This window comes from Dicentrarchus labrax, unplaced genomic scaffold (genome assembly GCF_905237075.1).
Source record: "Dicentrarchus labrax unplaced genomic scaffold, dlabrax2021, whole genome shotgun sequence".
NCBI lineage: Eukaryota > Metazoa > Chordata > Actinopteri > Moronidae > Dicentrarchus > Dicentrarchus labrax.
The window spans coordinates 10,112,639-10,124,691 of record NW_026136718.1 but is presented as its reverse complement, the minus strand read 5'-3'; the positions used below and the strand labels follow the sequence as shown (position 1 = coordinate 10,124,691).

The window sequence follows — 12,053 nt, the reverse complement described above, 5'->3', positions numbered from 1 at the left end:
CATTTTACAATTTGAAGGAAATGATAATTATCTTAGAAATGATTAAAGGTCTATGTGATGACTTGTAAAAATCAAATGTTTATATTTTCACTATGTAACAAAGCATTCTGGTTAACATGATCTATGATCTACAGGACAGAATGCTGACAATGCCGAAAAAGCTTCATACAGATGAAACTGACCTGTCCCTCTACATCAAAGAGGCAAACTATTTATTTATATGAATCTGTTGCAGTAACCCACTTTGAATCTTAACACCTTACCAGACTTAATTCTTCTTAACACCTTACCAGACTTAATTCTTCTCTATTCATTGTGTACTTCTCTCACTGCATGTGTATGTACCCTGGCCCAAGTCAGGGGTGTGGAGGCTCAGCGTCCTCAGGATCGGAGGTGGCGTGATGTACGAGGGGGCAGCGAGCCTGGGCCAATGCAGCTCCTCTTCTGGTGTCGGAAACCAGGAGCTGGAATTAATGCTGGATGGAGCTGGTGGAGGAGACGTGCTCAGTGCCTGAGAACAGAGTAAAGTTTATTTAATGGACACAAAACAACTATCACATAAAAGGTTACAAAAAAACATAAATCTACAGAGATAAAAACAAACACCACTGATGTCTTCTCACTTACTTTACAGTAACCGGGGGTTGTTTTCAACTGGATCAAATCTGGAGGGGCAAGAGGGCTGGAGGTGGGACTGGAAGGGTTGGCAGGAGGCGATTTGTCGGTCCAGGCCGAGCCCAATTCACTACAGTTGAGAGTTTGTTCATCTAGCAGAGCAATGAACAGATTGGTGTCCTTACTCTGAAAAAGACAAAGCAATAAAGAAGACTTAAGTGGTGATTGTTTATACTGTTCTATTTGTAAAATATAAAAACAAATTGTCCACATGACAGCACTCATCCATCCAAGTTTCGCTGATATGCTGACTGAAGGCAGTGGTGGTGTAGATGAGGACAAGGTTAGTGGTCAGGGGGTCATACCTGAGGGCGATGGCGGACCTCAATTTCCTTAATAAATTCCAGGCCGGGCATCTCTTCCTCTTCAACCTGAGACACCAAGAAATCTCCTGTTTCCTTCCGATTCATTTTTAATTAACACATGTAACTGTATAGTGGTGTTCAGTATTTATGTATTCACTGTACATCAATTAATCTGTTCATAAACCAACATACATCCTGTAATTGTATGTTGTATTGCACATTTGCAGTTGGGCAGTATCGGTACTACAAGTGGCAACGTTACTAGTTTAATTACATTTCTCAGTAGTGTGATGGTGTTTCTGTTTTCAAAATCAAATAGCTCTTCAGCATCTCAGCTGTTATTGATTAAGTAGCTCAGAAGCATCCACACAAGCTTCTTTTCACCAAGCATTTCTTAAGCTCAAGTGCAGTGGAGCTATTGCTGTGGTCTCAACTCATGAAATCAATACAATTTATGATACAATTATAATACAATTTGACCACAATTTATTTGAATAAAATGAGATTCAAGACAAATTATTTCTGTAAAATATATTTTCTTTTAAAATTAAAAAATGCTTCTTTTTCTGAGGTAAGTTATAAATTGTGCAAACTGCCTTATTCAGTTATTTATTTGCCTTTCACATCCAATCCATATGTAAATAAATTAAAATATATTTTAAAGCAGTCATAGACAGTAACATTGCACAATCTCCTTTCCTATATGCTAAGTTTAACAACCATCCACTCATTAAAATAAGAGAGTAGCAATCTTATAATCCAATATCCATTAAACAGCCCACTGATTGGCTGTCATCTTATTTATTGGTCAACAACAAGCTGTGACCTTCTGAACAGTGTGACTGACTATACATTAAGTAGCATTGGACTGCAACCCCCCTTTCTGCAAGTGGTTAAGTGGTTGTGGTGTACACTGTTTGTGTGTCTGTGTCTGTGTGTGTGTGTGTGTGTGTGTGTGTGTGTGTGTGTGTGTGTGTGTGTGTGTGTGTGTGGAAGCACTGACAGTATGGCTGGTAAGATAAGAGCTATGGACAGTGGAGAATAAAAGCTTTACAGCAACATTAAAAGATTGGTTGAGAAAGAGAAACCATGAGAGGGAGGAAGAGAAGAGAAAAAGAGAGTGCACTCATAGATAAGAAACAATAGAGACACAAAGCTGCAAATCCACCACAAACTAATACAGTATAACACAGTACGAACATTAATGGTTTTGTTTGGCTGTACTGAAACCAAATATTTTTTACATGGAACATGCAATTCCCCCGAACCATAGTTTCATAACGAACCAAAAATATTTTTGCATTGCTCTCTAAGATTGGTTTGATGCCATTGCTTCAGCAAAGCATCTCTCATTCACAGTACAAGTATCGGCGATCAATTAACTAGTGGACAATCTCCCCTCACTCTGCCCCTCCTGTACAGTCACACTGCTCTGCAGAGAAACACAGGCACAGTGTTTACTTTACCAGTGTGAATCAGATAAAGCAAGAGGGGACAGCAGTGAACACATTAGCTGTTGCCGACATCATTAGTTACCACGTTGTTTTTGATTGTTATCATAGTCTACGCCATTAACAACGAGCCTCCTACACCCGGCTCACCTACTGAGTCGCGGGTGAAAACATGAGCTGTGCTTTTTGGGCAACTTTATAAAAGTTACTGCTGAAGAAAGTCAACAGAGACACATACAGAAAGAGACGAGGCAAGCCGTGTGTGTGTGTGTGTGTGTGTGTGTGTGTGTGTGTGTGTGTGTGTGTGTGTGTGTGTGTGTGTGTGAGTGTGTGAGAGAGAGTAGCAGTGTGCATGGCTTGTATGGAAAAGAGTAAAGTTACTGAAGGAAAAAGGAGACGTGATTAAGTAGTTTGAGCCGTGAGAGTTAAATAGTGGAATAAGTAATATATTATTACACTAATGCTCATGTTGTGGGAAACACTGTGTGTGTATGCCTGGAGTACCTTCAGTGAAGCTGACATGGACTGTTCCGGCATGTGTGCAGGCTTGGGGGAAGAAGTGGTCTCCTCTTCGACCTCTGGCAGGTCAATCATTCCCTCTCCCAGGTAGAGACTCACTGGGTTGACTGGGACACAAAGCTAAGGGAAAGTTAAGTTATTTAGATCAAGTATGAATATATAAACTGTATTTCAAAATTCTACTATACCATGGCCACATACACCTTTGTCTGTAGTCAGACTGACCCATAGTTGGGAATTATTCATAAATAACCTAAATAAGAGCCAATCAGAATCTAGTATCATGACCATTGTACAAATGAGTTGTGCGTCTGCTGCAGGCAGAGTCGGCTCACTGCTGCACTGCTGCAGGCTGTCCCGTGGCCCAGGCTCAACAGGGCAGAGTGGATGTAGATGTCATTATCAGTGTGTGTGTCACACAGGTAGAGCTGCAGCACATCTCCAATGTAACAATCCAGAGCGCCCACCAGGGTGCGATCAGAGCACAGCTTCTGAAAAGAAGCTATGGCCTCATCAGTCCAGCTGCCCTGCAAGAGGCAAACCACAAACACTCAAATTCATAAAACTCCATGGTAACAGAATATCTAGAACATCTAGCGTCTTGACAGTTTTAATTTATTCATATATACAAGAGGAAATATGTCAGCAGCTGCAAGTAGCATGAAGGAACACAGTGAATATATTAATAGATAGGCTATCAGACTCACAGTGGTGGGTTTAATACCAGAGAGTGATGATGGAACAGCTTGAGCTGGAAGAACCGAATAGCATGACCTGAGAAAGAGAGGTGCACTGTAGAGAGCTCCGCAAAACACAGACACTGATCAGCTTAGTACAACTATTGGTGCTATATGCAAGAGAGGCTCCTACTTGAGGAACTTGAGGTTGGCACTCTGTACCACAGTGATGTCGCCAAAGTCGACATAGTACACCTCGACCTGAGTGGGGCTGACGATCTGATGGATCACCACCCGGTAGAACCACATTCCTTTAGGTGACACACAGCAGACCTGACCCCGTCGGACAAATCGCTCAGGGAGGCGGTAGCGCTCCGACACCTTAGGACAGGTGTAATGTCGTCTGGAGTGGAGAGGACAGGAGAGGAAGACATAAAAAAAATAAGAAACACAATGTCATTTCTTATACAGAAGCACCAGGAAGCACTATTGAGACAGTGATGATTACATTCTTTGATGTTTTACATCATAGTTTTGAGATTTTATAAATCGTTTCTATTAAAAATCAATCAGTCCCAGCTAAAACTTTACAGAGGCTGTCAGTGTTTGGTTTCATGCTGTCTTCCAGACACTTCAATATCAATTATTTGAGCTCTTCAAAAGCATCTTTTTTTCCCTCTTTTATTATTTGTTGCATTGAGGACTGAATCTTTTATTGCCTTTATGACAGTGACAGCTGAAGACAGACAGGAAAGGGGGGCAGAGAGGGGATGACGCGCAGCAAAGGGCTCGAACCCTGGGCCGCTGCAGCAAGGACTCATCCTTGGTACATGGGTCGCCAGCTCTACCTACTGAGCTAACCGGGCGCCAAGGACTGACACTTTTGTAATTCTAAAATATTCCACTCACTCATGCAGTGAGTGTTAGGTATCTTAATTAGCTTATTTTCTTTTTGCTTACTGTGTCTATGAGGAGTAACAGACCACTCATGTTGGACAAGCTAAACAACTAAATATATTTTGGTTCAGGTCATGATGAACCTCACTTTTAGGAAACATTAATACTTCTTTAATTCTGATTCTGTAATTCCCTAAAAAAATGCAGCAAGCACAATATGTACAGGAAGCGTTAGTACACTATCTTTCGAATAAGCTGCCACTAACATGTCCACCACCTCATCTCAATCATCAGGTCCTCCATAGCTCGGGCCTCCTCAGTCTCGCTGAAGCGGATGTGAAAATATCCAGGCGACTCCACCTGTTCCACCAGGACTTCTACCAGCTCTCGGGCACCATGACGTGTCGGCTGTTTGAGACGTTGACTCTGCAGGGCGTCCAGAGGCACCTGAGGGCTGCAATGCACCTGAAGGGCGGGGTAGATCTCAGACATCTAAAAGGTAGACAAATAAAAAGCAGTGTTACAGGGGCCACGGATACCTACTTTTTAAGTGCAATGAAAATTCATGATTTGCACTGGCATCACACCATTTGATACTCTCAGAACACAACATTTATATTTAGGTCTCAACCTTAAAGACTGCATAGTAATGTAAAATAATCTGATGAAAAAGAAGTTGACTGACCATTTCATGTGTCTTGGAATTGTTACTCGTCTGTAGCACCTCATTCTCATCATCTGCTGTGATATTATCAGCGTCTCCTTCTGGTTCACCTTCCCAAGGAGACTCTCCACAGCTGAAGTAGCTCGTAAATGGGGCCTTCACATCATCACCAAAACTCTCAGACTCCTTGGACCCTACAAAATTAAAGAAAACACATTTCATAACATTTACAGCTTTATTTACAGCAACATTAACCAGTGACAGCACTGACTGTAACCACCAAATTAATGGCCCATGTCCGTTTTTTCATTCAATCTTATTCCAAGTGGTTACCCATGTGAAATATCAAAGTCTGATGATGGAAAGCAAATAATTCTTACAGTAATATAGTTCCAAATATGAAGTACCTGCCATTATACCTAATAGGGTAACTAGGGTGATTGCTGGTATCTGAACACATACAAACCTGATTGTTTAATGCCACTGTCCTGTATGTCCATGACTATCCAGTGCAGTCCATCTTCATGCCCTGCAGGTTTCAGGTGGAAGATGTCACTCATGGCACTGACCAGTTCGGTGACACTGACAAAGCCGCTCTGTAGCAGTGGTAAGTCCTCCCCAAACAGCCTCTGAGCAAAAAAAATAAAAAAGCAGCACAGGCATGTGACAGACAAAACCACAGCAGTGAAGATGTTTTCTTTAGCTGGACCTGGAAAGACTGAATCCAGTTCCTCAAATGAATTAGTGCTTCAAATTTGTTCAATTTGCTTGTAATCAGTCCTCAACTCTCATGTGAAACTATGAAGGTGCATTGCATTAGTTTTTTTTCTTACCTTGTACTCAGCAGGAAGATCGTGCACTGATAATCCACCAGTGCTCTGACCTACAACCTGCAGAGTCATGGATATATTATATTTCAATACAAGACTTGTAACCATGTTTCTTGGTTATTTTCTGCACCACAAAAATTCTTGCCATGAAAGCAAAGCACATTAGAGGCTTGTAGTCAACTAGTATCTGCTTATAATGTAGCAGCAAGTCCGACCTTTCGTAGCTTGTCCTTCAGCTCCTGACTAATGGTGCCTGCAACTCCATTCTCAAGGATTTGATGCCAAAGTTCCTCCTCCAGCTGGTGTAGAATTTAAGTGGAAAGAACATAGATAATTGTACTTAAAAACAAAAACGTGCATGGTCTCTTTTTCCCCTCAAATTCACATTCTCATGTCGCGTTCTAAGCAAGACAAGCTACAGGTCCAGGTACTCTTGTTTTCTTCTTTAAAATGAGAACAAACCTTGAGAACACGTTTCTGAAAGAGCCGACCTTCTTGGCAGAACTCTGGGTTTGCCTCCTGGTTCTTCTCAACCACCTCTGGCTTGCTACTGATAGTTGTTGACTCTTTATGGACAGGGCCCAAGGTAGTCACAGTAGAGGGCTTGCTCAGAGGACTCTGCTTCACTGGGACTTCAGTTGAAGAAAATCACCAAGGTATATAAAAAATGTCACAATTAATTAATTTTAATATATGGAGTTTCAACAGTGTATTAATTTGTCATTACTGACACACCTGGGGGAAGTGTTGGTGTCTGAGCTCTGGTTTCTGGCCCTTTGGAGTCCGACTTGTCAGTTCTAGGTGCCACTGACTTTACTGGTCCAGTCCTCTTCAGTGAACTGACTGGTGTGAGCAGTGGCCTCGGCAGCATATGTTCCCTCAGGGAAATAACTGAGCCCAGCCTGCCCTGCTGGATAAGGACCAGGTCCGCCGCTGCCTCCAGCATCTCTCCAGTGGAGTAAAAGCCATAATTGTGGATACGCAGCGGGTGGCCGAAGCAGCGTAGATAGCACGCCTCCAGGTCAGACAACCGCAGTGGACCCTGGGAGAGAGGCAACATCATTACTTGGAACAAGAAAACATTTGCAGTAACATAGCTACGTGATCCTGTTAGAAAAACAGACCTATAAAAAGCATATACAAAACAGTCAATCAGGCCTCTACGGTACTGTTCTGATTTAGTGGGGTGTGTTTGAACAGTGAATTGCAAAAAAAATAAAAAATTCTTCAAAGAAGCTCTCATTTTCATCATATTTGTCCAATTTCAAGGGGAAGGAGGGCTGGCGTAGGCAGTGTGATTCTGGTTGTCGATAGCTGTTAATTAAATAGCTGAAAAACATCAACAGACCCAAACAGTGCACCTCATTATGGAGGATAAACACAATGCCTATGTTGAGGAACAATCAATGTTAAAATAACTGTTTGTTTGCTAAACTAGAATTATTTGCCTTGTGGTTGTATGCCTCCACCAATTAGTCAGGTTTACATTCACGTCTGTCCAAACTCTTATAAGCAGTGAAGACTTTGAAGGAATTTAATGAAATGAATTAAGTATATTTTGAGCTTGTGATGGACTACAATGCTTCAAAATGTAATATGTTTCTGCAAAGAAACTACAAATTCTAAAACGTGGATGCTTCACACACACACATCTTCAACTTGGCAGCACAGAAGATCTTTACAATCACAACAGTTTCAAGGTGGGCACCAAAGACAAGAGGCACCAACTCAGTATCTGACTAAATGTGAAATATGGTCACAATCTCCTCTTATGTTCCTGAGTTATGACCTTTCGGATATAAAATGTAATCACTTCATAATTTTATCCTATTAGACTTTAGTTGTCAAATGTTCATAGGTTATGGATTCTTGAGTTATGGCCAAAACTTGTTTTGTAAAGTCATAGTGACCTTGACCTTTGACCAACAAATTCTATTAGGTCATCCTTGAGTCCAAGTGGACGTTTGTGTCAGACTGAATGAATTTCCCTCCAGATGTTTCACAGATATCACGTTCACGAGAACTGGACAGATGGAAAACATAACACCTCCAGCCACAGCTATCGAAAGCGCAGAGGCCTGATGATACACAGGATATGGTAAAGTCACACCTGGGAGAGCAGTAAGCGGAGCTGGGCCCTCAGCTGGGCCGGAAGAGCCAGAGGAGCACGACCTCTTCTGGGAAGGACCAAAGATGGGGACTGGGAACAGTAGCGGGGCGAGAAGTAGCTGGTACCTCCCCTCCTGGTCTTCCTGTCTGTCTTAGAAGTGCGCTGATAAGCTACCAGCTCCTCGATGTTTCGGGTGGACTCGTCACTAACAGCTGTGATGGCGGACATATAAAAGGTGTGATCATGAAGTATAAGAACTTGTTCACGTGTTTAAATAAATGCTCAAAACAAACAAGTCGATTTTACCCTTTAAGAAGGTGCTGCCATCTGCCCTGAAGTTAACTGAAACCACATCAGGCATCTCTTTCACCATATCCATGATGTTTCTGAAGCCCAGGAGTTTCAGGGGGATGGGATGCCCCAACATGGTCATATAGTCTCGCCTGAGCTGCTCAGGGTCCAAGCCCATCTTGGATGAAATGAGTAAGGAACGAACATCCTTCTTCAGCTTTGCCAAAACTTCTTCCTGGTTCATCTTGCCTGCTGACATCTGGAGAACACAGCAAGAGGAACAATGAAACAAAACATACTGTACATCCTGAAAGTCAAGTGTGTCACCCATTGGTGTGTGGAGTACCGTTTTGAAGCCTCGAGTTTGGCAATATGGTCGTCGCCATGATAGTTTGTCGGAGCCAGCGGATGTGACGTACTGCGAGTTGATTGGCTGCGCAGTTCCGACTTGTCCGCAACAGGAAACAATGGCGGCACGCCTGGTCACACACAATCTCGTATTACAGCTAAACAGTACACTAAAATATGTTTGTGAATAGATTTTAGGCGGAAAATAGGCAACGCAGTAACAGAATCTTGATTTATATTTGATCAGCAATGCCCGGTTTGATCTGAGTTTTGTGGGGTGCGCAAGATGGACTTGTCAATCGACAAGGTAGACACCCCAGTAGCATACCCTGCTTTATGGTCTATTTCACTCTAAATTGTAGCAGAATTTACAAAATGAAGATCATACTGTATGGAAGAAGACTTGCAACAGCGATAAATTCATTAGAAAATGTTTTACAGTGATAATGAATCAAGTGAAAAGTAGGGTCGTATCTAATCCGTGTATCATTCGTTCTGAGAGAAAAAACAAATAACGGTTAATTTTTTGTACTTTCAATTTATTGCTCAGATCAAAAATAGGAAATTAAATAACGGGCCACGGATCGATTTTGATTTTGATATTTAAATTTTTTCGCTTTGTTTGAACCGGGAAGTTATTGTCTCGTTAGTTAAACTAAAGAAGTGAATCAAGCTAACGTTCAGAACATCGCTGGATACCCATCTGCTGCAGGGTAGTAGAAATCTCTACATGTGTCTTTTCAGTTTCAAATAAGTCTTTAATTAAATCAGCATATGGTGTCGATACGAAATTACTCAAAAAATACAGAGTACAATCACTGCATGACTGAGTTTTTTTCAGGCTTTGCGAAATTGCGGCAAACTTCCAAGTGCAACACACGAAGAAGAATCTGACAAATTAAATATCAAAATCGATCCGTGGCCCGTTATTTCATTTCCTATTTTTGATCTGAGCAATAAATTGAAAGTACAAAAAATGAACCGTTATTTGTTTTTTGGGATCAGATTCATAAAAGAATAAGGAAATAACAAACTTTTCCATTTTCTGATTCTGGACTCTCAATTGAATATAAAAAGAACAAATGATACACGGATTGATCTCCATAAGATTGCATGATATTGGTTTTTATTGCAGCCAATGGAGCTGCCCCCTGCTGGCCATTACACAGAATGCAGATTTAATATACTTCACAGGTAACAACAGTGTTAAAATAAACTTACAAATACTGGAATATTAATTGTTTTTCACTGCCAAAAGTTACCTTTTTTTGTTCCAATACAAAATCATATGGTTGAACTTTTGCAGCTCATCTTTTTAAAATATAAATAAATGGACAAAAAAAATAAAAAATGTCAGGAGATGGCGTCAAATTCAGCCTTTTCTCTTTCGGCCATCTTTAATCGTTAACGTGTCTTTACACTTTACACACAACAGCACGCCACCTGACATTTTACAGGTTTTAACAAAACGTCCTGAAGTAAAACACCTAATTTAAACCATAAAATGGAGGTAAAAAATACTATCTAGCCAACATTACTGCCAATTACACGACTCAACAGTTAAAGCAGCGTTAACGTGGACTCCCAAATGAGTTAGCTAGCTGTCGCTGCGTACATTTTAAACAAATAAATCATTTTAATACACACCAAAATGTTCCAGAAATATTCCAGACATACCTTTTACCCCCTCAAAATCTTCAATATCTTCGCCACATCCTCCCACGATATCGCTCTCGCCACACCTGTTAGCCAGCAGCGCCACAAGCAAGCCACAAAGCAACCGGTATCTTATGTCGTATGAATAAAAAAAAAACCTCCGCTAAATACAGCTTGAAATAAATAAAAACAAAAAAAGCTATTTCTTTTAAAGTTAGCTGCTTCGCTAAGTAGGATAAAATTGTCTTACTCGTAACTTTGTCGTTGCAGCACCGCGAACACAGATCGTTTGTTGTGGCAGTGATGATCCACTGTTTGCTCAAAGGAGGAATCAATACACTAAAGATTGTGTTACAGGACCAGAGGGTGAGATGGAGGCTTTAAGGTTGTAGCAGAAATATGTGCTGATTTAATTGCAAAAAAAAAAAAAAAAAAATCACATATATTAATATTTGAAGGTATTTAATTACTCAAAATAATATAATTGTTGTGGGACATTTCGTAAAGCATTGGATAAGAATATCTAAAGGTGGCATTCAAAGTCAGAAAATTGTTATTTCCAAATCTTTCTTCAATTTCTTCAAATGTATGTGTGTTTTTTTTTATTGAACTTAAAGCCTGTCACTTAAAATGTGGCTATAATAGATCATTACATTCATTTCTATTTTTTATTGATCAAAATTAATGTGATGAATTTGACAGCATTTGACACCAAACTAGGGGAACTGTATCAGAACTGTAGAGTAGCCATCCTTTCAACTGCCTGGGTTTGGACAGAATTAATTTTCAGTTTAATTAAGGACACATTAGGGAGGATACTGTTTGTCATCTGTAAAAACAGAGAGAAAAACTTCATCAGCTCTTGGGAAAGGAGAGCCCTGAGTTTGCACATTCCCATTGAAGACACACTGTGACTCCCTAAGCTCCACTGACACATATTGCCCCAATCGTGGACTACAACTCTCTCTGGGTGGCACTGGTATTACCAGGAAAGAAACACAATCCAAAATAATGGACCTAGAAACACAGAGATTTAGGGGTATAAATATTTTAATTTAATATGTCGGCATGTTTTATATTTTATATGACATGCACTCAAATAGCTTGTTCTATACATGATTTACAGGACGTCCACTGGCTCCACCAATGTGTGGGCCATGTATACATTTATGTAGTAGATATGCTTCTATGTGAGAATTTTATAGTCAAAGATTGGGATATTTTTGAGTTTCCTGTGACAGAATCAAGAGCTTCCAAGATGTAACAGCTAAAAAACATTGGATTGCGTAAATAGGATGAAAAACCTTATAGTGGAGCCTTTTTTTTTTTTTTTTTTACCCATGAAGGACTTTTGGATAACACGTAGCAAAGAATAATATCATGTCAAGTTTATTTATACGTTTAGAACAACTACTGTTGACCAAAGTACACGGCTCTATGTATATAATGGAAATAAAAGCAATTTTATGTCTTTAAAATATTAATCTGAATCTTGGAAAAAGAGGACGTGAGATGGTCTTTATTTGCTTGAGATGAACTGCACATGAGAACTTTTTTCTGTTTTTCACATTATTATCTTAACATTTTATTTTATTTTAGTTTGCTGCTTTGACCACAGCTATTGCATATC

The 12,053-nt window shown here is 40.3% G+C and overlaps 1 protein-coding gene across 4 annotated transcripts; it reads right to left on the bottom strand.

Annotated features, from left to right (window-relative positions):
• Positions 1–286: 286 nt before the first annotated feature.
• tdrd5 (tudor domain containing 5) lies at positions 287–10,729 on the bottom strand. Of its 4 annotated transcripts, none has more exons than XM_051377381.1 (18): positions 10,445–10,729; positions 8,766–8,898; positions 8,435–8,678; positions 8,129–8,340; positions 6,754–7,060; positions 6,481–6,650; positions 6,234–6,317; positions 6,022–6,078; positions 5,655–5,817; positions 5,210–5,382; positions 4,802–5,016; positions 3,821–4,030; positions 3,658–3,724; positions 3,286–3,477; positions 2,936–3,070; positions 981–1,046; positions 628–801; positions 287–511 (listed from the first exon to the last, which is right to left on the bottom strand). In XM_051377381.1, the coding sequence occupies exons 3-18, from the start codon at positions 8,676–8,678 to the stop codon at positions 311–313; spliced, it is 2,670 nt and encodes an 889-aa protein (XP_051233341.1). In that variant the 5' UTR covers positions 8,766–8,898; positions 10,445–10,729; the 3' UTR covers positions 287–310. The 4 variants fall into 4 exon arrangements, with proteins under 4 accessions (XP_051233341.1, XP_051233342.1, XP_051233340.1 ...); XM_051377382.1 differs by lacking the exon at positions 8,766–8,898 and having other exon boundaries at positions 10,445–10,509; positions 10,674–10,729; XM_051377380.1 differs by lacking the exon at positions 8,766–8,898.
• Between the last annotated feature and the right edge of the window lie 1,324 nt (positions 10,730–12,053).